Source organism: Myotis daubentonii, chromosome 6 (assembly GCF_963259705.1).
Source record: "Myotis daubentonii chromosome 6, mMyoDau2.1, whole genome shotgun sequence".
Taxonomy (NCBI): domain Eukaryota; kingdom Metazoa; phylum Chordata; class Mammalia; order Chiroptera; family Vespertilionidae; genus Myotis; species Myotis daubentonii.
This window is the reverse complement of record NC_081845.1, coordinates 77,452,921-77,479,797: the sequence shown is the minus strand read 5'-3', so window position 1 is coordinate 77,479,797 and position 26,877 is coordinate 77,452,921. Positions and strand designations below refer to the sequence as shown.

At 44.8% G+C, this 26,877-nt stretch overlaps 1 protein-coding gene across 5 annotated transcripts in view; it reads right to left on the bottom strand.

The window, feature by feature from the left end:
- GCLC (glutamate-cysteine ligase catalytic subunit) overlaps positions 1-24,404 on the bottom strand; it is a 49,885-nt gene extending 25,481 nt beyond the window's left edge. For 4 of the 5 annotated variants that reach the window (XM_059701400.1, XM_059701403.1, XM_059701401.1 and 1 more), the window contains exon 1: positions 23,774-24,404. In XM_059701400.1, the coding sequence (XP_059557383.1) occupies positions 23,774-23,923 (150 nt within the window). In that variant the 5' untranslated portion in view covers positions 23,924-24,404. The remainder of the gene's footprint in view (positions 1-23,773) is intronic. The other variant, XM_059701398.1, reaches the window with a different exon arrangement.
- Positions 24,405-26,877: the final 2,473 nt, after the last annotated feature.

The following is a 26,877-nucleotide window of genomic DNA, read 5'->3' as shown; positions in this document are numbered from 1 at the left end:
ACTATGTTATGGTCCTACAGGGCTGGGCTGCTCCCCTTTTGGGGGTGCTCTGTGGTCTGCAGTGGCCTATCCCCTTATTTATGTGTACCTGTCCCATCTTGGAAGGCATTTGAGCCAGCCATCCTTAGCACAGAAATGGTTACTCTTCAAGAAATGGTTTTGCCCTTTAGCTAAGAAATATAATTAAAGAGGGGTAGGTGGGGGATTGTTAGTAACCATAGGAAATCGCCTGGCAAGTTTAAGCAACAAAATAATGAACTTTGAATTAACTTGTGTTAACTGTTGCTATGGGCTGAATGTTTTTGTCCTCCCAAATTCATATGTTGAAGCTCTTAATTTCCAATGTAATAGTATTTGAGGTGAGGCCTCTGGGGGTAATTAGGTCAGGAGAGTAGAGTCCTCATGATGGGATTAGTGCCCTTAGAAGAGAAGATAAAAAGTGATCTCTCTCTTCAACGTGTGAGGACAGAGCAAGAAGGCAGGCATTTGTGAGCCAGGATGGGGCCCTTACCTGGAACTAAATCTGCCAACACCTTTGACCCTGGACTTCCCAACTTCCTGAGCTGGGAGAAATAAATAAGCCACCCAGTGTGTGGTATTTGTTACAGCAGCCTGAACTGACAAGATAGTTACCTCACCAATGAGTCCAAGTTCCCATTCATGCTTCTCCATTAGAATTTTTTAGTTCAAAAAGTAGGTAAGACTACTGGATTTAGGTACACGAGCCAGAAGTGTAGGATTGTACGTGTACAATCACCCCATGTGAAATGCCTGAAACATGGGCGGCAGAATCTGGAACTGCTCCCAATTTTAAGTACAGGTTTTCAGATAGCATCTACAGACACATGACTCCTGAATAGCTAAAACATGATGGAACAGGAACCTTTAAGTCTCAGGATGAATATATGAAATATCATAGGTATGAGAAACAAATTTACCTCTAAATGATCATAATGAGAAAAGGTATGCCATAAACTTTCATTTATGGATCCTAATCTTCAAACCCGTCACGATCACCTGTCAAAGTTGGTGTGATCACCCTTTGGCATGATGGGAAAAGAAGCCCAGAGATGCTGAGTAAGTTGCCCAAGGCCATACTATCGGAGCAGGGATTTGAACCCAGCTCTGACTGGCCTCAAGGCCCAGCACACCTTACTGCTAGAACTACAGAGGATGCCAGTCTTGGTTAGAAATAAGCTTTTTAAAAAATTGTTGTAAGCTACACGAGGCAGGGAAAGGTTATAATACTGGCTGAAAATCTCTCAAACTGATTATGCCTCAATTTTATGAGGTGGGCCTGACAATGTATCATAGTAGCTGAGATATAACAGTAAGGTTACAGATTTAAACAGATGGGTAAGCCCATCTCTTAGGCTCAGGAAGGAGCGCACATGTGCTCTATCCAGCATTCCTAACGCTCCCAGTTAGAAGGAATCTTCTCCTTCAGTACTTCTCCTTCCATCACTGGTTCCAACATATCTGCCTGGCAGCATGTTTTCAGGGTTATCTTCTTAACCAGACAACATGCTTCTGAAAGATGAAGAGAAACGTCCTAGTTTACTGGGTTCCCATCATTTAATATCACAATGAACAAGAACTTTTGCACCAATTGCATAACCTAAATTGCAATTACTTTGTTAGTTTCCTCGTTTTGAAATAGTCAAAATCCTTGGTTTTCAAAAATCACTCTTAGCCCACAATTTAGAACATGGGAGGGAAAAAAGAGCAAAGCACTCAAACTCAGTTTGAGCTTTACACATCAGCCAAATGGATGACACTTAAAATCCTAACAAACCCAATTCTCCTTAACTAAAAAATAGTGAGCCTCGATCTCATTAAGCAAATGAAACAGAAAAACATCAGAACACTTATCAAATGAGTGTTAATTAGGCATTTTACTTCTGGATAAAATCTAAATTCAGTTAGAAACCTTAAGAATTCCCTGAAGATTTTTCAAACTCAAATGTAAGGCATTCTGAAGTAACTGTCCCTACAGTCATCTTGACCATTCTGTTCCAGTGCCCCAAATGGTTCCTTATCCTCTTGGCTTTTTGTTATCTTATTTAATCCTCCCCCACCAACTTCAATACATTTATATTTATTTCCAATTCTAGTTCATACAAACACTCAAATAATTAACTCAATCTTTAAGAGTCAAACTAGAGCTGAAACAGATTTTGGTTCAGTAACCTTGCTGTTGAGAGGTAATAAAAAGTGATACAATAAGACAATGCTTTCCCAATATAAAATACCTAAAACCACAGTGATTTATTTTATTCCTTCTGGAGTTTGTCCCCATCCTAAATCTTTTTGCATACAACGGATGATGAGAGGAAAAGACAAAATTAAAGGGAAAATAACAAAACAGGATATACAGGCCCTTCTGTACACAACATAGATTCCAATGATTAAATTGAACCAGCTTCCTGACTTTGAATAGCATGTAGGCGGTACACCCAGAGTTATAGCAATATCTATGTGCACTGCACACAACACACAACTCTAAAAGTGTATGCCCAAAGAACATAAAATGCACTGCAGAGTGACTAATTCAAATCTGTGTAATTAACACATCATTTGAAAAAAGCAAAAATAGCCACTGTACTATTCTCAGTACAAAGATCATAATGCAGATGTAACTTAGGGACACTGCTATTTGGTGCCCATCAGTTGTCTTTTTTAGAGGAGGGAGAATAAGCACCATAAAAATAACCTACCACTCTTTGTGAGACACTCATCTTTTAAAAATGCACTCTACTTTTTCTACAATGACAATCTTTTAAATTTCATTCCTAACTGGCTAAATGTTATCCTACTAGAATAACAGTCACTAATATCTCTGAGGTGTTTAATCAAAGGCACATTCAAAGACTATTATATAGTTTTCTGTTACATAGCATTGCTAGGAATGGCCTGTACACAATAACCCTCTAGTTATTTAATGCAGGTTTGCACAAGCACAAGATGCTTTATTCATCTGAAATTAGGCCAATAAATATAATTTTAATTGAGGGTGATGTAAGTACCCAGTACAATGCTGAACATATAGTAGACTATGAAATATTTGTGGGATTAAAGTTCAAGATAACAGTTAACATTAAATTTTTTAGTATTTATGTTGTCTTAAATGGTATTTACCAAGTTTAAAATAAAAGTTTTCCTTTTTAATACTACAACAAAAACATTCTAATACTCTACCATTAAGGTACGGGTTACAGGTAACTTAGAATGTAAGGCAAGGCTAGACATTTTATAAAATACATATTTTTAAATTTCTACCCTCTGGAGGTGAAAACAGTGCTTAATTAGGCAAACAATCTACTTCTATAAGACTCAGAAGCAATTATAGGCACGTCCCTATTTAGGGAGGTTATACTTCGAGAAAATTCCTTTGTCTCTAAGCCACCCTACTGAAATTCAAAATTCAGGGTTGGGGGCCAGCTCCTCTATTCATTGTTGGCTCTCCCACAGGCCCAAGCCTACAGTCCTGATTGCTAGGAACTACCTGCTGCTTCTCAGAGGCCCAGGTTTCTCCTTACACTAACTCCAAAAAGAAACCCATTGCCCTTTGAGGGTTAAGGTTCTAGTGAGAGTTGATGACCAAATCAGTGCCCAAACAGCATCTTGCTGCCCCCTCTGCCACACCCGACTCCCTTAACCCCCCATATGCTTGGTCCTTTCATCCACTCAAGGAAGCCCTGTGCGGGAATATTGTGAGGAGCCAGGCAGGTGTGGTTCCTGTTCTCGAGCTTACACTGTGGCTGGAGCCACAACCAACACTACAGAGCTAAATGACCTGCGTGAGTGCTTGAGATGTGCACATCTAATAGGAGAATATGGTCCCATCTGGGAGATCAGAAGGCTTCTGGGAGGAAGGGGGCTGCCCCAAAGGAGAGGGTCTGCTGATGCTTCAATATAAACACAAACTCCCACAGGATTTCCCTGTCTGTCTGGTCAGAGATACAGATAAACTGGCCCCATACCACAGGGATCATGCTACAATAGTCCTTTTCTAGATTATAAACTGTTTTAATGCTAGTGACCATGATTTCTGTCCAGAAGACTATTTCCTCATGTGGCAAAATATAAATGACTAATATTTTTGAGCCCTCTCAACCATCTAGTTGGATGGCACCCTTTTCCATATCTAGCACACAATACCCAAACTTGGAAGACCCAAAAAGGCGCTAGCCATGGTGACACTTAAAAAAAATCACCTATACTTAAATAGGGAAGACCTGAATGACAAGACCAAAAGAGCAGCTGAGCTTAAAACAGTGGTCAAAATTCAGTAAGAAATTCTAATGTAGATGTAATAAGGTTTGATATGGCTCAGAATTCGGTTTAAGGCAAACTCCCGGGTTAGATATGTCTAAGGATGATATTACTAAATATCAAAACCACTGCTTTATGTGGTAATATTTGAGCATTTGGGGGAAACAAGCACAAAGCAGAAATTGTAACGTGCTTCTGTATAGTTGTGTACATGATGTTTTAAACTGGTAGCTGTTGATATGTCAAATTAAACTGTGCTATGTCCCCCAAAGAAATGCTATAGCAGTGTAGTCTAAAGACAATAAATTTTCATAGTATGATATATTTTGACTCTCACTTCCCCCCTCAATATAAAATATGATCTCATACCGCAGAATTACACAGGTGAACTCTAAGGAAGTTTACACTTCTGAAACCAAAATCATCGTGGCTTCACTCTGACCTTATCTTCGTGGGCAGCCTACAGAGCAGCAGAACAGCAATGAATTTCCTACACGATTAGGTATAGTAACTTCCCTGAATCATTATCTTGGTCCACATTGAGAAAACAAGTTCTTCATGTGCCAAGATTAGTGACATGAAACTTAAGTGACAAACTTTAGGACTTTAAAAGAGAAAGAAAGTGGGAGCTGCTGGGAAAATTGTGGTGGATCTCTTAAGAGGGACAATGACACCTTTCACTAAAGGGAAGAGAAAAAGCATGCCGTCCATTACAAGGCACAGGTGGCTATTTAGAGTTAAAATTCAGTTCCCAAGTCCCACTAGCCAACTATGGTTAGTGCACACATTTCTACTACTGCAAAAAGGTGTACTGGACAGCACAGACTACACCTAAGAGAGAGCAGAACCCTGGAACTGTACCCGGACATACGAATTCATCACACGGGAAATCCCCGAATGTAGATCTGCTCTTTCATGGCCTACAGATGGAATGAGACTTTCACTTCTGGCCCAGAGAATTTACATTAGCTGACTTTTTTTTTTTTTTTTTAACCATACCACTACACTTCAGGCATATGAAATTTTCATTTTCTTATGGTTAAGGCACTCCTATTATTTCTAAACCAAATCTAACAGAACCCAGCCAGTCTTCTCACACAAATGAACCTCAGAAAAAGTAGCACATCAAGGAAAGTTATCAATGGTGATGTTTGCTATGGCTGCCAAGTTAATGCAGACAGTCTGCAATTGAGAAACTGAACCTAAACCAGAAGACTGCTCCTCCTAAAGAAACAATGTAAGTAATTTTTATTTACCTCAAAATACCTGTACTTGAGTATAGAGCTTCTGGGTTCTAAGGACAAGTGAATTCCTTGGCTCATTCCTGAGAACACACTCCCCTACCAGAGTCCAAGGAGGGTATTCTGGTCCCCAGATAGAGGCTGCTTTGGATCAACTGCTCTGCAGTGCTCAGCTGGAGGTGGGGCAGGGGGTGTGAGAGGGAGTGAGGTCGCATCAAGAATCTGTAGGGGGTAAGGTCCATCAAGAACCTCTAAGGTGGCTCCTACCAGGTACAGAGAGCTCAGGACATTAGTAGAGGCAGGACTGTTGCTACAGAACACCCACCCTCCAAAGGGGACCCCAGCTCAGGGCCTGATGCACTACTAGAGAAGAGCAAGCGAGAAAGCAAGCACGTTCCCTGTGACATCTATATATATAGAACCCTAATATGCAAATAAACCAAACGGCAGAACCACCGAACAACTGGTCACTATGACATGAGCTGACCAGCAGGGGGCACGTGTGGAACATGGCGGGTATCAGCTGCAGCGGGATGGTGGAGCAGGTGAGTGGGGGCGCCAGACCAAGGCAGGGCACCAGTCGCTGTTATCAGGGCGAGCCTCTGGTGGTTACTGAAAATTCTTTGCTCCCATGCACCACGGTCCTGCCCAGCACTCGCACCTGCTGCCAGAGCCAGCCCCGCTCACACCTGCCGCTGGTGCCCGCGCCAGCCCCAATCGCTCGGCACCATCAGCTGTGCAAGCAGCGGCTGTGGGCCCCGATCGCCCCTCAGGGCTTCTCCACCTCCCCCTGCTCCTGAGGGGCCATCAGGGCGGCATCCGCCGCTCGCATCAGCTGATGGCGCCAGCCCTGCTCGCCCCCACTGCTGGCGCCGGCCCCAATCGCTCCGCACCATCAGTGGGTGCAAGTGGGGCCAGCACTGTCAGTGTGTGCGAGCGGCGGAAGCGGTGGCAGAGGGGCTGCCAGCAGACAGGGGACCAGGGTCCACGGCGGGAGGGGCTGGGTGGGGGTGCAGAGGATTGGCTGAGACCTGCCCCTGTGCCCACCACCACCTTGAGGCCCACAGTTCCTTTCAAGGTGCACGAATTCGTTCACTGGGCCCCTAATATGTTCATAAATTAGACTGGCTTAAATTCAGGGACTGCCTATGAGAAAATCAGGGTTTTAGTTCTTGGGAACTGGTGGTAGACTAACCCAGCCGGGGGGGGGGGGGGGGGGGGAGTGCTTTCTAAAGAGACCAAGAGCAAATGCTACCACAGAGGAATTCTAACTCCAAAGTAACTGCTGTGCTCAGAGGGGGCCCACCTATGCCCCCCGAGACAGTGATTCAAGATCTCCACGTTTAACGCTCTTCCACCATCACAAGAATCTGAGCAGTTCCTCTTTCATGATCACATCTCCTAAGGGCAGCACTGGGGCTCTCCTTCAGGAATTACTCCTGGGTGGTAGGACAGAAGCCACCAATAGACCTGCTTCAGATGGGATTTGGAAGATGGAGACTCTTGGTAACATAAACTCCTTCACTGCCATATTTGAGATTCCAGTGAAAGGAGCAAGCTCTCGAAGAGGTAAGTCAAGCTCCTGACTGGGGCTCTGATTCTGGCCCGCTACCTGCTGTCCTGGGATGAGGCTGGCACAGTCTGCATAACTATCAAGTGAGGTCAGGCTGATCTTCATTTAAAGGGCCCGTCCACAGCTGCCTGGTCATAGGGCTCTGCTGCCAGCACATTAGCTGGGACGCTGTGGCCACATTACCAAACCTGTTAACATTTGTCCTTCAGTCCGAGAAATTGACAAATCATATTCAATATTATAGTTTTGAAGGAATACTGGCATTCACTAAAAGGGAATCATTGGCAGCCATCTGGTAACGAAAAATACTTAAGCCTGCGTCTGTAGCTCTAAGACAATTATATTTTCATTCAGAAACAAACAAAACCTACTTTCTTTGTTGACACCACCCCTTCCTCTATTCTTTCTTCTTTTCCTTTCACCTTCAACCTCATCTCAAGTTGCAGCCTATACACAGTCACAGAGCTCTTGTCCTTCAAGGTATCTATCTGGGAGGTGGTCCCTAGGTGAGCAGCTAGGAGTGCAGGCTTTGGAGTCAGTTTGAATCTTAACTTTTTCAGTTTTTTCTTTTGTAAAATGGGGAGAATAGCTACCTCATACAGCCCCCTGGAGGGAATTACATGAAACAATGCATATAAAGTGCTTACAAGAGTAGTATGTAAAAATTCCACTCAAATGTTAGCAGTTATTATTTTCTAGCTCTAGGGCCGTGGTACACTGATTGAGGCAGAATAGTGTCTTATATGTGTTTTTCAAATGCTGGTTACAACCCCTTAGAGGGCCATGGTGGGTTGCAGTCGATATTAAAAAATCTTTTTGAAATAAAATCGAGTAAAGTATCAGAATCTGTCATTTATGGGAAGGAAAGTACTATTTCACCAAAATGTTTCAAACAGCATTTATTTTAGGCACTATTGGTCTCAGGCAAAGGTGAAGCTACTAGTGTAGGAACCTACCCAACACTGCAACTAGGCAGGCCCTGCTGGGCCCCTTCACCACGCAGATCAAGTCACTCCCTCCTGGAAACGTTTAAAAGGCTCACGAGCAGCAAAAAAATCCAACCCTCTCACCAAAAGCATTCAGATCATCTTCTTCCTCTGCTTCCTCCCTCCATATCAACCCGGCCCCCATCACCACACTGCAGCCACACCGGCCACCTTTCTGTTTCTCCAACAACCACTTCAGGGCCTTGACACACTTTTGTTCTCTCTGCTTGGAAAGGTTTTAGCTCAGCCCTTCAAATAGTTGGCTCTTGTGGGTCTCAAGTCCAATACCTCTTCAGAGAAACTTTGCTGACATGCCCCAACACCAAGACCCTCTTCTTGTCCCCACCCCCTAGAGGCGCCAATCACACAAGTGCCTCTGGGACTTGTGCAAGGTGGCTTCCTGCCCAGAGCCATCTTCATTTTCCCTCACTTGACACAAATATTGTAATTATAGACATTTGGCGTGTGTTCTGATCTCTGGGCCTTAGTTTCATCATCTGGAAAATAAGAAGAAAAAAAAAGAAAGAAAGAAAAACACCTTAATGTCCCTTCCCGCTCTAAACTACTATTTCTGTAATTAAACTCTTTCAGAAATCCTCTTAGTATATAATCATCAATTTTTATTTTACTCTCAAATACAATACATTATTTACTCTGCATTGCCAGGAATGTAATTTTACTCAAATGCATTTTCTTGTTCCTTAAAGCTTACTCCTTTGTAAGCATGTGATGTCTTAAAAAATTGTATGTATATTGGGGAACTCTCTCTAAAACATCCTCTTCTCCTATCAACAGGAAGAAACTAATACACCTCCACTTTTTATTAAGGCTTTGGACTTCATTAGCAACTTCACCTCTAACTAGAGTCCAAACAAAGCAAGGTCCTAGAGACCCACGGCTGCTGCGTCTAGATCTGCTTTCACAGTTCCTCTCTCTTAATTGGTCTCTCATTTCTGCTTCAAATGATATTTTGTACTTCATCCTGAGCTGGAAACCTAGATGAAAAAGCTTGCAGGAATTGTTATAAAGTCAGTGATCTCTGGGCAAGGACCAGAGACACACTTCCAGGAGTAAAGTGCATGAACTCTGTACTTACAGGACTTTTGTTTGCTTCCTAGTTCTTACCCTTTGAGTAACAACCTGCAGATCATGACCCCTGGGGGCCCAGAGGGGAGGACTACCACACTCAGCACAAGCAGGACTCTTGGGAAGTGTGCTAGGGAACAACATACATCCCAAGGACCTTATCTGTGTCAATACATAAATATTTAGAGAAAGAAATGAAGGAAGCAACCCCCAATAACCTTTTTAGGTTCATCTGAAGCAGTGGTCGCCAGCCAGTGGTCCGTGAGGTCGAAAGGTTGGCGACCGCTGATCTGAAGCTTACAGTTCTCAGAGTATATACTTTACAAACAAGACTACAAAAACAAACTGCTAACTTTCTTGTGCTTAGGGTCAACTACTACAACCCCTAACTCTTTAAAAAGCTTCCAAGAAGGTCCAGCCAGCTTTCACAGGTCCTTCATCTATACTACCTCTCCAGAGCATTAAAATATGTGAAACTCTGGGCACCCCAGCCCTATGGGTTCCAAAAGTGGCAGAAGTTGCAGGTTGAGTCTTACTAATTTCCAGGAAAAGGGTCGTGGAGTCTCTCACCTTAGGGTTTTGTTTTAGGGCTGCTAAGTCAGCATCCAGTTCAAAAAGAAAGAAAAAACTGACTCCAAAGGACTAAAAAAGGAGCCGGGGGAGGGAGATAAAGACAGTGGGTCTGTGTGAATACTAATGTAATCAGGAACATCTGGTTTGGGGGTTCTTTTGTAATGTTGCTGTAGAAATACGTTTAACTACCAAGTCCTGACCATAACAGACACAAAAATCTAAGAATACAGAAAGCTCTCCAAAGAGTGTCCAACAGAGTAGAACCTTCGCCATAATGAACTCCCCAAGGCATAGTGATCTAGAAAGTCAAGTTTTGTAGATACCATTTTGTAGATATGCAAAATGAGCTCTTCTGGCTAGAAGTCTGAGGCTTCCTCATATTTCCCCATCTTCTTATACAATGTCTGAGAAACTAACCTTCAAGTCAAGATTCAGGGTCACTATCCTAGCACACTCAATCCATTACAATCACTTTCAATATACAACAGAGACAACTTAGCAGCCACAGAGATTCTACTTAAGTGACCCAAACTCACATGCTTTCTCAGTTCAATACCGTTTCTTTCTGAAAATTATCACCATGATTTCAAGGACTCTGCACGCTCTGAAAACATGGATGGGCTCTGTGCCATTTATTTTGGCCAGAACCCGATTTTTGCTCTTTTCCCAAGTTCTTAATATGTTTGAAATAGGTTGCTGCCAAAGTCTGCAGTCCCTTCCTAATCAGCAAATCCAATGGCTTCATTTCCGCTCCCATCCTTCCACACCTCCGGAAAGCCTGCCACACTTCTTCCACACACAGCGGTCCTCCTCCCCTCCCCAGATCGCACACAAAACCTGTCCATTACCTGTGTATTCATCAGGGTTCTGACCACCACCAAGGTTTTCCTCTCACTGGTTAACCTTGCTCTCCCCACCTTTAGGTCTGTGGCTGCGCAGGCACACACACAGCCAGCTCAAATGTTGCTCCAGCTGTCTCCTCACTGTCCATCTGGTAGAGGTAGTACAGGGCTCCTTAATGGTTCCAAACCACAACAGCAAACCAGTTCCCTCAGAAACTAGGTCCACAGAAATTCTTACTCACTTGGTCATCTAAGCTGGGCCCTGGGTGAGAGACATAATCACTCAGGTGCCAAGTACTCAGATTCCTCATCGAAGTAGCTCTTTAATATGCATCACTCTTATTTCTAGAGCCTTAGGCTAGACTTTCTTCTCTCTCTCTCTCTCTCTCTCTCTCTCTCTCTCTCTCTCTCTCTCTCAATGCCCTGTGCATCTTGTCTCTAGTGACCCTTCCAAACCCATTTTTTCACACTGTTATCAAAGGAATCTATCTAGAAGAAAAAAAGAAATCTCCGTGCATCATTCCTGGACTTATAATACCATGTCTGCCCTCACTGGCTATCCTATCTAATAAAAGAGAAACATGGTAATTAGCCGTACATCCGCTACCCTTCCCATTGGCTAATCAGGGCGATATGCAAATTAACTGCCAGCCAAGATGGCGGCCAGCAGCCAGGCAGCTTGAAGCGAACATGAGGCTTGCTTGCTTCAGTGATGGAGGACTCCAACGTTCCCCACCTGCCTTGCCAGCCTCTGAGCTTGCAATTTGAAACACTGTAACAAATATAGAAGCTAAACAAAACCCCAGAAACCCACTTTCAGCCAGCTGGGATCTCAGAGCTGGAGATGATACAGTGTTTCGATTATAGAACTGAAACAAACCAGATACCTGCTTTCAGCAGCAGAGGCCTCAGAGCTGGAGTCAGAGCTAAAGCTGGCCCAGAATTTAAGAAAAAGAAAAAAAGGAGCAGTTGGGAGCTTCAGTCACCCACCAGCCTGAAAACAGCCCTCAGCCCCTCACCCAGACTGGCCAGGCACCCCAGTGGGGACCCCCACCCTGAAGGGTGTGTGACCAACTGCAAACAGCCATCAGCCCCTCATCCAGGCTGGCCAGGCACCCAAGCGGGACCCCCACCCTGATCCAGGACACCCTTCAGGGCAAACCAGCAGGCCCCTACCGTGCACCAGGCCTCTATCCTATATAGTAAAAGGGTAATATGCCTCCCAGCACCGGGATCAGCGTGACAGGGGGCAGCGCCCAAACCCCCTGATCGCCCTGCGGCTCTGTGTGTGACAGGGAGCGGGGCCACAACCTCCCTATCCGCGCTGCTCTGTTCATGACAGGGGAAGGCGCCCCAACCCCCTGATCAGCCTTGCTCTGTGCCTGATAGGGGGGAGCTCCCCAACCCCCTGATTGGCCCTGCTCTGTGTGTGACAGGGTGCGGCGCCCCAACCCACCCCCCACAGGCCCTGCTGTGTGTGTGACGGGGTAGAGCCATAACCTCCCCATCGGCCCTGCCCTGAATGTGACAGGGTGCGGCACCCCAACCCCCTGATCCGCCCTGCTCTGTGTGTGACAGGGGGCGGTGCCCGAACTCCCCTATCAGCCCTACTCTGTGAGTGGCAGGGGGGAGCTCCCCAACCCCCTGATCGACCCTGCTCTGTGCATGATGGGGTGGCGCCGCAACCTCCCCATCGACCCTGCCTTGAGTGTGACAGGGGGCGGTGCCCCAACCCCCCAATCGGCCCTACCCTGAGTGTTACTGAGGGTGGCATTGCAACCTCCCGATCCACCCTGCTCTGTGCATGACAGGGGGCGGCACACAACTCCCCAATCGGCCCTGCTCTGAGCCCGACCAGGGGCTGCACCTAGGGAGTGGGCCTGCCCACAGCCACCCTGGAGCAGGCCTAAGCCAGCAGGTCATTATCTCCCGAGGGATCCCAGACTGCTAGAGGGCACAGGCCGGGCTGAGGGACCCCTCCTCCCCACCGAGTGCACAAATTTTTGTGCACCGGGCCTCTAGTTTTATTATAAAGGACCTCCAACCACCTGAACCCAATCCACTTTTATACCTTAACTTCCAGCCATTCCCTATCCCCTGCTTTAGTCCTATGTTATAGCAGTACTCCCTCAACTTTAGGCACCTTTAAAATTTCATATTTGCACATGCCCTTTGAAATCCTACCAGAAGGTCCCCCCATCTATAAGACTCCCAGGATGTCAGGGTATAGAGCAAACCCACCCCACCAACCACTGGTATTCTTCAAAGGCAGAGAGCTTCTCTTTTCTTGGTTTCTCTCTTCAACCCAATGACCTAGCATAAGAAGTCCTCAATATATAGTAGGTACTCAATAAGCACTTCTTATTTTAAAAGTCATCCACCATGGAAATAAAGGCTTTTAGTATTTTGCCACACTAAGTAAAGGTTAAGTCTCAGCTTTCCTGAGGGAAAAGTTTTGCAATACCATCTTGCTTTTTATAAAATAAAAAAAAATAAAAAAAATTGTGAGACTCAAATAGGCTTACTAAGGAAGTTAAAGGAAAACATTTCTAGAAACCTAGTGTCTATGGCAGGGGTGGGCAAACTTTTTGACTCGAGGGCCACAATGGGTTCTTAAACTGGACCGGAGGGCCGGAACAAAAGCATGGATGGAGTGTTTGTGTGAACTAATATAAATTCAAAGTAAACATCATTACATAAAAGGGTACAGTCTTGTGGGTTTTTTTATTCATTTCAAACGGGCCGTAGTTTGCCCACGGCTGATCTATGGCTTTATAATCAGATTAGTTTCTTAGTAGCCAAATATATTATCTTAGAAAAATGTTAAACTCCAAAAAGTGACAGGGCAAGGCAAGCAAATGGATTCTACCATTTCTAGTGTGTATTTACTGATTTTCATAAGTCATATGGCATTTAAAGAATTCTGACACAGTTAAATTGTTAAAAGATACAATTAGAAATATATATAGGTATATCTACCTATATATAAAAGCATGCAATTCAAAACCAAGCATTAAGATTTCTTTTATTTGTCTTACAGATGAGGAAACTGTGGTCCAAAAAAATTTAAGTTTCATATCTATGATCACACAACCATTTGAGAAGAATTGGACTCCTATCTTCAAATTAAAGTCCATTCAGAAAACAGATGCAAACTTTCAAAATAGTCCCTGGCCATAGGATGATAACAGTGATATCAAGTGTTGAACATTACAGCATAAGTGCGAAGAAAATCCTGATTTTAAAAATCTGGCTACATCTTAGTTGCTGGAGATATAACCATGAGGTTAGCCAGCCTTTGGACAAAGTTTAGAGCCAAAGAAGTAGAGCTGAAAGAACAGGAAAACTGCAAGACTTCCACTTCTGATCAAAATAGTGTAATAGCAACCAATTTTACCCTCCCACCTAAACAATGGAGGAGAAAGAGAGTGTGAGAGAGAGAGAGGGAGTAGGGGTGGAGGGGAAGGCGAGAATGGGAGAGCGAGAATATGTGTATGTGTATGTGTGTGTGTGAGTGAGTGTGTGTGTGTGTGTGTGTGTGTGTGTGTGTGTGTGTGTGAATAGTTTTTTTAAACATTTTTTATTGATTTCAGAGAGGAAGGGAGAGGGGAGAGAAAGATAAAAACATCAATGATGATAATCATTGATCAGCTGCCTCCTGCATGCTCCTCACTGGGGTTCGAGCCAGCAACCTGGGCATGTGCCCTTGACTGGAATCAAACCCAGGACCCCTCAGTCCACAGGTCAACGCTCTATCCACTGAGTCAAACCGGTTAGGGCTATAAGAATAGTTTCTCAAGACACTGGACATCAGATAACCAAGGGCAGAGATCCCTAAGATATGGGGTGAGAGGGCACAAATTAAGGGAGCCCTACAATTGCCCCAACTTACTGATCAAAAAGAGACTCTAGATCGGTGGTTCTCAACCTTCCTAATGCCGCGACCCTTTCATACAGCTCCTCATGTTGTGGTGACCCCCAACCATAAAATTATTTTCACTGCTACTTCATAACTGTAATTTTGCTACTGTTATGAATCGTAATGTAAATATCTGATATGCAGGATGTATTTTCATTGTTAAAATTGAACATAATTAAAGCATAGTGATTAATCACAAAAACAATATGTAATTACACATGTGCTTTCCGATGGTCTTAGGCAACACGACCCCTGTGAAAGGGTCGTTCGACCCCCAAAGGGGTCGTGACTCACAGGGTGGCAACCCACAGGTTGAGAACCGCTGCTCTAAATTATGGGCAGGGAGGTGAACCACACCCTGATTGAAGAGATGGAGCTGAAGGTCTGAGGAAACCAAGTCAATTAGAGGTCACAAGACCAACTACCTAAAGAAGAGAGCTGCTCATAAAACCCTGGGTCCCCCTTAAAGATTCAGTAGTGAATTAACCCACACATGTGAGGCAAGAACTCAAAGCTGGGGCAGGCTGTCCCCACAAGTCATAATGGAATAACTCCTAATTTAGGATCACTGGGGAAAGTATTCATGAGAGTCTTGTCTCAGTAGAAGGGAATTAGCCCTAAACTGAGACTTCTCCAGATCTGCCTAATAAATTGTAAAAGCAGCGCTTAGCCCAACAGTTCACAACCTGTGGGTCGTGACCCCTTTAGGGGTCGAACGATCCTTTTACAGGGGTCGCCTAAGACCATCGGAAAACACATTTTATATTCAATTTGTAACAATGAAATTGGGGGTCACCACAACATGAAGAACTGTATTAAAGGGTCACGGCATTAGGAAGGTTGAGAACCACTGCCTTAGCCGGTTTGGCTAACTGGATAGAATGTCAGCCTGCAGATGGAAGGGTCCCAGATTCCTTTGCAGTCAAGGGCTCGTACCTGGATTGTAGGCTCCTCCTGGGGCTCATACAGGAAGCAACCAACCAATGTTGTTTCTCTCACATTGATATTTCTCTCTCTTTCCCTCTCTCTTCCACCCTCTCTAAAAATCAATGGAAAAATATCCTCGGGTGATAAAATGAATGAATGAATGAATGCATGCATGCATTGTAAAAGCAACACCTGAAAGGAACAAACTATCTCCAAATAACTGTATTCCAGGAACAAAGAATACTTACGAATACTTTTAGGAGTATACAAACATCAAGTACCCAACAAGGTAAAATTACCAGACATGCAAAGAAGCAGGAAAACACATTCAAAATGAAGAGAAAAAAACCCCACTGACCTGACCTTTAATGACAAAGATGAGAGTTAACAAATACATTAAAACAGTGATTAGAACTATATTCCACGTTCAAAAGTGAGTTTAGTAAAGTTGGAGGATACAAAATAAATATACAAAATTTTATTTCTATATTCATGGTATGCAAAAATATGTTTACAGTTGTTCATATGGAAATACATTAATAATAATCCTATATAATAAAAGCCTAATATGCAAATTGTCCCCTTGACCTGGAGTTCAACCGGGAGTTCGACCACTCACTATGACTTGTGCTGGCCACCAGGGGGTGGCACAGAACAGGGCAGGCGTCAGCGATGCAGCATTGGCAGCAGGAGGCAGTGGAGGCACTGCTGGCCCCGATGGGCCCTGATGAGAGCAGGACCACAGCTGGATGATGGAGCAAGTGAGCAGGTGGTGCCAGGCCAAGGCAGGTGAGAGCAGGGGCCAAATCGCCCTGCCCATTGCCCCGCAGATGGCGACAGGCGCTGAGGGAGCCGAGCGGCGGGCCTGGCCCCAACCTATCGCCCTGCAGACGGCTACCAGCTGCCAACAGGCCCTGATTGCCCGATTGGGGCTGGGCCCTGGGCTGGGCTGTGGAACTGGGGATGGTGGTGGCGACCAACCTCCTGCAGCGCCTGGGCAGGGGGGCTGCGACCTCTCCCTGGCTACCTGGGGGCAGGGGTGACCGGGATGGAGGTGTGGTGAGAATGTGGAGTGCCCACTGAGCTCGCTCTTACTCCCCCTGCTACCCTCCCCAGGGATGCCAGGCAGGCCCATGAGGAGCCCGCCCTGCACCTGCACAACCTCTTCTGGGTGAGCTGGACAACAGCCACCAGGACTGCAGGGGCCGGTTGGGCTCCCCGTGGGTTTGCACAGGAGCCAGTCTGCGAAGCTGGCCAGGAGAGTGCACTGCCCACTGGCTTCCATGCAGCACTGCTGGCGGCCCAGAGGCCCCACTGCGCCCCGACACATGGCATCTGGCCGCGCTTATCGCATCTCCATGTGGGGACTTGGGCACCGTGACTCAGGTGGAGGTGGGCACGAGGGGGCCTGGGGTGCTGCCCAGGGTCAAGAGGTCAGCTGGGACCTGCCCTTCCACGCCAGATGCTCACGCTTCAATCGCCTGCCAGGTCTAGGGACCACATCTGTGCACAAAGTTCATGCACCGGACCTCTAGTACAAGAATAAACTCTTTCACTTACCACAACTGTAAGCCTATTTCTGTCCCACTCTATATTAGCAATGAACCAGAAATTAAAACTTTAAAGTTAATAATATTATTTATAATAGAATAAAAGAATACAAAACACTCAGTGATAAATCTGACAAAGATGTAGACTTGTACACTGAAAACTACAAAACAGTGATGAAAGAAATTAAAGAAACCATAAATAATTAAGAGAAGTATTTGTTCCTGGATCAGAAGACTCATTTATTTGTGAAGATGTCAATTTTCCCCAAATTGACCTATAGATTCAATGCAATCCCAGTCCAAATCCCAGCAGGGTTTGTTTTGTTTGTTTTTGGTAGAAATTGCCAAGCTGGTTCTAAAATTTATGTAGAGATTCAAAGGACCCAGAAGAGTCAAAACAAGTTAAAAAATAAAAATCAAAGCTGTAGAGTTAACACTATGTTATCGCATGACTTATAAAATTACTAGTGGCCCAGTGCACGAATTCGTGCACCTCGAAAGGAACTATGGGCCACAAGGCTGCAGCAGGCACAGGGGCAGGTCTCAGCCCATTCTCCACGCCCCGCTTGGCTCCTCCTGCCGCGGCCCCCAGTCCTGTCTGCCAGGAGCGCTGGCCCCGCTCGCATCTCCTGATGGCACAGAGCAACTGGGGCTGGTGCCAGTAGCGGGTGCAAGCACCATCAGCAGGTGCAAGCGGCAGCTGCTGCCCTGATTGCCCCTCAGGAGCAGGGTGAGGTGGAGAAGCCCTCAGTGGCTATCAGGGCCAGCAGCTGCCACTCATACCTGCTGATGGTGCCAAGTGATTGGGACAGGCGTTGAGCACTGCCAGCAGGTGCAAGTGGAGCCAGCGCTGGTAGTGGATGCAAGCGGGGCTGGCGCCAGCAGCAGGTGCAAGTAGGGCCAGCGCCAGCAGCAGGTGTGAGCGCCAGGCGGGACCACATAATGTGGGAGCAAAGAATTTTCAGTACCAGAGGCTCGCCCCAATGACAGCGACCGGAGCCCTGCCTTGGTCTGGCGCCCCCACTCACCTGCTCTACCATCCCACCGCGGCCAAAGCCTGCCAGGTTATGCACACGCCCCCTTGTGGTCAGCGCACATCATAATGACTGGTTATTCAGTTGTCCAGTTGTTCCAGTTGTTCCGCCATTCGGTCTATTTGCATATTAGCCTTTTATTATATAGGATAGCAATAAGAAGTGTGCTAATGCCATAAGGATAAACAGACCAATGAAAGAGTACAAAAAAATCCAGAAATAAAACTACATTGACAATTGATATTAGCTAATGGTACAAAGGTTGTGCATGCCTTCGACAGTGGAGAAAAGGCAGTCTTTTCAACAAATGGTACTGGGGCAATATGCAAAAAACAACCGAAACCAAAAATCCATGCCTTGCATCATATACAAAAATTAACTCAAAATGGATCACAGACCTAATTGTAAAAACCTAAGATTATAAAACTTTTGGGGGGAAAAATAGTAGAAAATCTTTGTAACCTGGGATTAAGGCAAGCTTCCACACCAAAAGCATAATCTATAAAGGAACAAATTGAACTTCATCAATATGAACAATTTCTGTTCTTCAAAAGACACAGTTAAGAGAACAAAAATAGACTACGAAAACATAGGTAGGAACATTTTGCAGATGACTTACATCCACAACACATAAAGAAACCTCAAAACTCAGTAATAAGAAAGCATCTCAAATAGACAAGTGATTTTAACACTCTTGGCCAAAAATATAGAGATGGCTCATAAGCACATAAAAAAGATACTCAATATCACTGGTCTGTAGGGAAATACAATTAAAAATACAAAATGAAATACTACCTCACACCTATTAGAATGGCTAAAATTAATGAGACTGAGTATACCAAGTGTTGGCAATGATGCAGACAAACTAGAACTAGTATACACTGCTGGTGGAAATGTAAAATATGGTACAACCACTTTGAAAATGTTTGGTTGTTTCTTTGAAAAGCTAAAACACATCATTCCTACATAATAATAAAGACTTAAGCATAAGTCCATACAAAAACTTCTGTTTATGTTCATGAGTGTTTTGAATTATTGTAATAGCTAAAATTTGGAAATAATCCAAATAGTGAATAAACAAATTGTAGTATATCCATACAATGGAATACTACTCAGCAGTTAAAACAAATGAACTACTTATACATGCAACAACATGAATGAATCTCAAAACATATGCAGAGTTTAAAAGTGAGACCAAAAAAGTACAAGATTTTTGGTCTACATGATTTCCTAGATATAAAACTCTACGAAATTCAAACTAAGCTACAGTAATATAAAGAAGATCCCTTAGGGAAGGGGAGGGAAGGGGGAAATTGCAAAGAGGCACCAGGACATTTTGTGGTGATGGTTGCACAGGTATATACATATATCAAAATTTATCAAATTGTGCATTTTATATATATGAAGTTTACTATATATCAATTATATCTAAATAAAGCTGTTACAATATTAAAAAACGAACTTGGTTATCCCTGGCCAGTTTTTCTCAGTGGTTAGAGCCTCAGCCCACAGACTGAAGGATCATGGGTTTGATTCCCAGTCAAGGGCACCTACCTCAGCTGCAGGCTCAATCCCCAGCCTTGTTGGGGTGTGAACAGGAGGCAATCAATTGATGTGTCTCTCTCACATCAATGTTTCTTTCTCTCTCTGCCCTCCTCCTTCCCCTACATTCTCTCTCACCAAAAACAAACAAAAACACACACACAACTTGGCTAAATCATGAACAGAGAATATTAATTAGCAAGCTCATTAGGATATGGTCCATCCAATAATACCAGCAACATCAGTAATGCCCCATACAGTGGGGCCTTGACTTACGAGTGTCCCGACTAACAAGTTTTTTTGAGATACGCGCCGACTCTCAGCCGATTTTTTGCTTTGAGTTGCAAGCTCAAAAAAATTTGGGTTACGAGCCAGCTTCAGATACCCCACCGCTAGTTGGCGCAGCGAACGTCACAGTGATTTGACATACGAGTAATTTGAGTTATGAGCTCCGTCACGGAACAAATTAAACTCGTAAGTCAAGGCCCCACTGTATATAGTTTAGGTTTAACAATACATTCAGATGACTTGAGTATCTAAAAATGTTCAGAAACACAAATTCTGTTGTTAAAGGCTCAATTAATATTCTGATATCTTTTCTCAAGATATGGGATCTTAATAAACTTTACCTAAATTTACACCTCAAAATGAAGCTACACATAGAATACTAGTAAGTACATTGGCTAATACCACTTCTGGGCATTACTATAAGTAGTATTAGAAGTGATACTCTAGGCATTCCTCTTCACAGAGGTATTCGACAGTGATATGATGGGGATATAGTAACTGGTTCAGAAGTACAGAAACATTTTTCTAGAGGAGCCAGCTGTACAAAAAGTATTAAATCTTAATAACCCTACCAGGAAGGTACTATAGTCCCCATTTTGCAGATGGCAAAAATGAGGTTAAGAGAGATTAAGTAATTGCTACACAAAACTTTCCATTAGGCTAAAGTGACTATGTTTTTGTCTATTCCAGATTTTTAGCTGAGGATTATGTTACTTTTGTTATAGGATCATAATCTTATTGACTGACAAGCCATTCATTTTCTAAATAGTCACTTAAGCACTCTTACAAAAGCACACCTACACTGGCAAATTTGTAGTTCAAAATCAACAGATGTTACATTAACCCTTAAATCCCACCACCTCAGTCTTATTAGTTTTATACATGTTAAGAACACACTCATAAATATTAAAGACATATATTTTCCTCTCAAAGTTCACATGGACTTTTCTAATTAGAGGACAATTTACATTCTTGCCTTTGAGAGCCACACAGCATTGGATTAAAACATTTAAGAAAAATGTTTGCTTTTAAATGTTGTGTTCTGGCACCTCCACAACCTGTAGAGTTTGAACTCTGTAAATGGAGATTTGATGAAATCTCATACATTGTAAATAATCCAAACCCGGTATAATGTGTTTAAGAAATGAACCTCGAGTCAGACAGATTTCAATTCTGATAATGCCTCTGCCACTAAATAGCAGCAAAGGGCTGGCAGGTAGCTAACACTAGAGTGATTATCAGGGAAAATTCAAAAGTTGTATTTATTGCCACATTTGCACCATAGATTTCCTAGGTTTGTCTTTTAATATGCAGACTCCAAGTTATAAACAAAATCTATACCTGAAAAGTTGTGTGTGAGCTGTTAAGAGAGAAGTGCATACTTTTTTGCATACATACTATGTTTAGCAGCAATAGAGCACCCAGGGATATCCATCTTCTCCCCTCCACCCCCACCCTGTCCTGGGGCAAAATGAACCTATGAGTTCCTGGCACCTAGGAGTTAGAACTTCTATTTCCAACAGAAACAGAATAAATGGTGGCAAGGGTTAGCACCTGTCACACTAAAGGTAAAAAAATGCATCTGTAAGCTGATCTTGGACTCTACCTTATCTATAAGGTTCCCACTTTTTTAGTTCCAATAAGCCAGCATACACACACCTTTATTATACAATCCATTTTTACCATGGCCATTGGTGACAGCCTTCTCTATTTACTCAGCAATCTAAAGATTATCTCCAGGTGAGTTTCAAAGACTAACATACTAGTTTGAAAGATGTACATTATTTAAAAATTTATTCCAACTGTACTTAAACTGTAAAAGCTGGAAGGGAAAGAATGTCCAACTCCCTCACTTGCCAAATGAGGAAGCTGAGGCTGGGAATCACACGGGCAGTTGGGCAGGCCTTGGAATCCAACACCAGTGAAACTCCAGAGCCAGGGTTCTTTCTGATTAAACACCAGAGACGAGCAGTGTCCTAGTAACCAGGGCTGAGCATTTCTAACGTGGCAGGCTCTCCTGCCACAGTGTCAAGGCACTTTTTTCTTCTTTTTCAATCCAAGTCCATGATCTGGTAAGCACAACACCAAACCTTCCCACGAAGAGCAATATTTTGGTTTCACGTTAACACTGCCCAGCATATCGCCTCCCAAACACCATTTTCTGTCGGCCAAGGCCACTCTTCATCTCAGGGGCCATGCTACCCACCACACCCTTCTCTCCTCTTATCTGCCCAGCCAGTTTCTCAATTACTGCCCTAGGCTTCTGTATGAAAACAAACTCGCCTGCTGTCTGCCCCTGCCTGAAGACTTCTATTCAGCAAATGTGGTTATGAATTCCTACTGTGTGTAAGGGTTAGTGCTAACACTGGAGTAATTACTCTACTGCTCTTTTTCACAGCCTCATCTCATCAAGGAAGCCTTCCACAATAAACCTGGCTTTCCAACTCCTTTAACTGAAACCACAGTAAGAAATAATCTAAATGTGACCCAATACACACTACCTCAAATAAATAACTCAAAAGTTTGACATGATATTCTTTACTATGCATGAATACATCAATATTCTTCATAGTATTCCATTTTTATAGAAGTCCTAGAGAGAAAAAAATTTTAAGGGGTACACTAGATAGATCATAAAATACACAAATGAACATATAAAATGCCAGATGCTGTAAAGAAACAATGAACTTTTGACTAAAATTGAAGAATTATCACCAAACATACTGTACTCCTTTTGTGACGGGAAAAAAAACACTTATAGTAGAAATGTGAATTACTGGTTATTATACTTTTCTAACTTAAAACTGCACAATCCCTTCAACTGCAAGAAGTAGAATTACGTTCCGGTCTTAGAAACAGAAAAACTTTTTCAGGGAGAGAGTCTGTATTGGTGGAGCAGCACCTTGACACTTAGGTCCAGAGTGATAGCAATATCTAGAAGAGAAATCATTTACACCTGACCACGCCATCGAAGGCGAATGAGAAAAGCACAAATATAAATGGGTTCTTCAAGAAGTCATTTAATTATCTTAACTGCAAACTGTATACCTGTGTTTTTTTAAAACGGGAAGGAGAGCACAAAATGCTTTGGCAGAAAAGAGTAACTCTAACCGGAGGCAATGCTTTCCAGATCATTCCAATTAAACTAAGGTTCAACATATTGAGAACCCAGAGACATTTCACCTGCAGGCAGAACATATGCTGAAGCGCTGATGTGTAAAGTTTAAGATGCTGGATTTAGGCCATGGAGAGGTACTAACAATCCCAATTATGAGGCGCTGAGTTCCCAGTTAGAATTAAACAAGGCCAGGAGGGCTCCTCCTCTTCAGGGGCAAAAGAAGTTCAGTTTCAATTGATCCTTATCGTGTGTGTGTGTGCAAAGGGGGCACTGATGAGGAGTTGGAGGTGCAGCGCAGAAGGGAACATCCTTTAGACCTGATCCCTAATAACGACGGGCCTTCCTTCCTAGGACAACTTTCCTTTCGCTTTAATAGCAACAGTGCATTTTGAGATGAGATCGCGAAAGGGGGCCGGCAGATAAGTCTCAGAGACTGTAAACTCCCCGCGGCACCAAATGTCACGCCTTTTCACGGTGGAGCCCTCCCAGTGCCCAATCCACATTTGCTTAGAGAAGGAGGAAACCCACGTGAATGAGTGAATGAATGAATGAATGGGTGAGAGTATCCCGGCCGGAAGGCTCAGAGCAGGGCCCCACGCCCCAGACAATCCTGGACGCCCAGTGGGAGAGGGCAGGGACGGCGAGCCGGGGCAGGGAGGCGCCCGGGCTCCCTGGGGCGCCGTGCAGGGCGCAGACAGCCGTGGGGTCCTGGGGCCGAGGCCAGGCTCGCAGGTAGGGCCTTGCGGAACAAAGGCGGCGCAGGGTGGCCTGACGGGCGGCCCGGGGGGGGGGGGGGGGACGGGGGTCGCGGGCGCTCACCTCATCGCCCCACTTGAGCACGTCCTTGTGTCGGTCCTTGACGGCGTGGTAGATGTGCAGAAACTGGAGGATCCCGTGCCGCCGCACGTGGTCGGCGTGGCGCTTGGTCTCCTCCCAGCTCAGCGGCGAGCCTTGGGACAGCAGCCCCATGGCCGCCCCCTCCTCCTCCTCCTCCTCTCGGGCGCTGTCGGCGGCCGCACGCTCCCGGCGCGGGACCCGAACCGGACACTCAGCTGCCCGCAGGAGGCAGCGGCGGCGCCAGCTGCTCCGCCCCGGGGGGGGCGCCCTCGGGCCGCAGTCGGCCGGGGGAGGGTCCGGTCCGTTCCGGCTCCCCCGCGCGCGGTCCTGACCGCCCAGGGACCGGCCCAGGGACCGGCCCAGGGTCCGGCGCACCGCGCGGGTTGAGAGGCAGAGGCCGTGAGGGCAGACTGGGCGGCTCTCGGCCCGGCAGCCTCGCCCCTCGCCCGCCCCAGCTCCCGCTCCCGCTCCGAGGCGGCGGGGCCGCGGCGGCTCCCGCTTCTCTTTGCCGGTGCCCTGCACTGGCTCCTTCCTACTTGTGACCAAAACCTGCGCGGCCGCGGAGCATGCCCAGTCCTCCCATCCGCGCGCCCGCCCTTCCTGGGAGTGATCCGTCGCTCCGGATCTTATAAACTACGGGCGGGGGGGGCGGGGAAAGGGGCGGGGCCGGGGATGGGGGGCGGCTCAGAGGAGGGCGTGGCCGAGCGCCGGAAGAGACCAAAGCGGGCTGCAGGGCGGGCGTGCGCAGGCGTGGTTAGGGCGGAGTCAGAGGGAAGGCGCTCACGGGGGGCGAAGAGTATGGTCGGCCTGGCTGCAAGCAAAAGCGAAATGTAGAAGTTAGTTTTCTCTTACCCAAAGATATCGACTCGGGTTTGGGGAAGAAAGTTGGTTATTTGAATTAATGAAGGACCCACCGGATTATTTTTTAGGTGAGAGGGCCTTCACACTTCTAAAAGCAGGGTGAGAACAGCGGGGTATGGCAAGAAAAATATTAACTTGGGAGGCAGATGAAATACGTGTTTAATTTTAGTGTCCGCCGTTGACTGCCTGTGAGACCTTGGGCACGTCATTTTCATACCTGTACAAAATTATATTACCTCTGTCTTTTTGCCTGTTGTAAGAATGTGCACATACACAGGTGCATAGAGTTAATGGTCAATAAAGAAGAATCAATTTGTCTACAAGTTTTTAGACGTGTGTATATTACAATATGTGTGTATTCTCCAATTATTTGATGACATACATTCTTTGGATGACACAGACACCATTTATTGCAACAAAGGGGACTTTGTCCATATCCCTAGATGGGTCATTTGAAGGAATCACCTCCAAAAATAAATACCTGGTCCTAGCCTAAGAGTCATCCAGTAAGTGGCTACAATAATGTTCGTGTGAGTTTACCCTAAGGGTAGAAGATAGAAGAAACAGCTGGGGTTGGCCCTACCTGGCAAGAAAGGGAAGATACAAGGCACCTCACCACAAAGTAGTTGTTCAATAAATGTGTTGACAGAGCAATGACATGACAGGTCAGGGAAAGGGTGACAGCAACTAGATCATACATGTACTGGGGCCAGAACGTGTGTACTTATTGTGCCCACTTCCCTCACACTACAAAGTTAACATTTAGTAAGCACTTATTAACTGCTAAGTGGATATATGATAGGAGTCTCTTCTCTCATACCCTTCATATTGGATGTGCCCATCTCAGGGCTTGGGGACATGTATACCCAAGATCTGGCTGTAATTTCCACAGCTGGGTATGTTTATGTAGGGGGGGGGGGGCATGGAGTGTGGCAGTGCTTGAAGCTCAGGGGATGATGTTTCAATCCTAGAGTTATAGCCTGGATAGAAACCAAGCCTCATTCTAATTTACCCCCAGCTGACTCAAACATCCCCACCTACTGCCCTACTCTTCCGTGTACCCTCCCCACCCATCTCTCCAGACCTGTGTGGTCCTGGCTTTCTGTTGTGTCTTTCTGCTTAGAATTCTCCACCTGACACATTCCTGTTCTTCCGGTTGCAGTTACTCCTCCCTGTATTTTTTTTTTAATATATTTTTTATTGATTTTTTACAGAGAGGAAGGGAGAGAGATAGAGAGTTAGAAACATCGATGAGAGAGAAACATCGATCAGCTGCCTCCTGCACATCCCCTACTGGGGATATGCCCGCAACCCAGGTACATGCCCTCGACCGGAATCGAACCTGGGACCTTTCAGTCCGCAGGCCGACGCTCTATCCACTAAGCCAAACCGGTTTCGGCTCCTCCCTGTATTTTGATTACATTTGAACATGCCTCTATTTCTACATTATAAAAGAATCCTTTTAAAAATATCTCCACATTAGATAGTGACTTCCTCTGGGATAGAGATAATTTATGCCTTTATCTTTAATTTTAAAGTGCTTTGCATAAATGTTTGCATCCTATGGAAGGCAGGCAAGTGTGGGGGCTGGGGTGGGAGACAGGGTTGGTCATTGTTTTGAATACAGGTGAGGAGGCATCCAAAGGATTCTTTTGTCATTCTCACAATCTCACCACATATTTGCATAAATCTGCATTGTTCAACACAATAGCCATCCACCATTTGTGACTACCGTGTTTGAAATATGGCTAATTTGACTGAGAAACTGAGTTTTAGTTTTATTTAAGCCCACTTAAATATAAATTTCAAAATTGATATTTAATTTGGTTGCTGGAAGACTTTTAAGTAAATCTGGAAGAGGTTGGGATATAAATCCACTTTTCCATCTATTAATTTTATGAAACACAGATAAAGTATTTCCAATGAAAATTTAGTGGCCTGGGAGGTGTGATGTGGGTATAATACACACACCCAATTCAAAAACTTAGTACCCCAAAAATGCAAATATCTCATTAATAACTTTATATTGAATATGTTGCTATACTAGTATTTTGAATATGTCAAGATAAAACAATTTAAATTAATTCACCTGTTTCTTTTTAGTGTTTAAAGGTAGCTAATGGCAATTTTTAGATTACATATGTGGCTTGCATTCCAGTTAACGCAGCGCAGGTGTAGACTTTTACACTTTGCAAAGCACACACTTTCTCCTACACCTGCTTCAT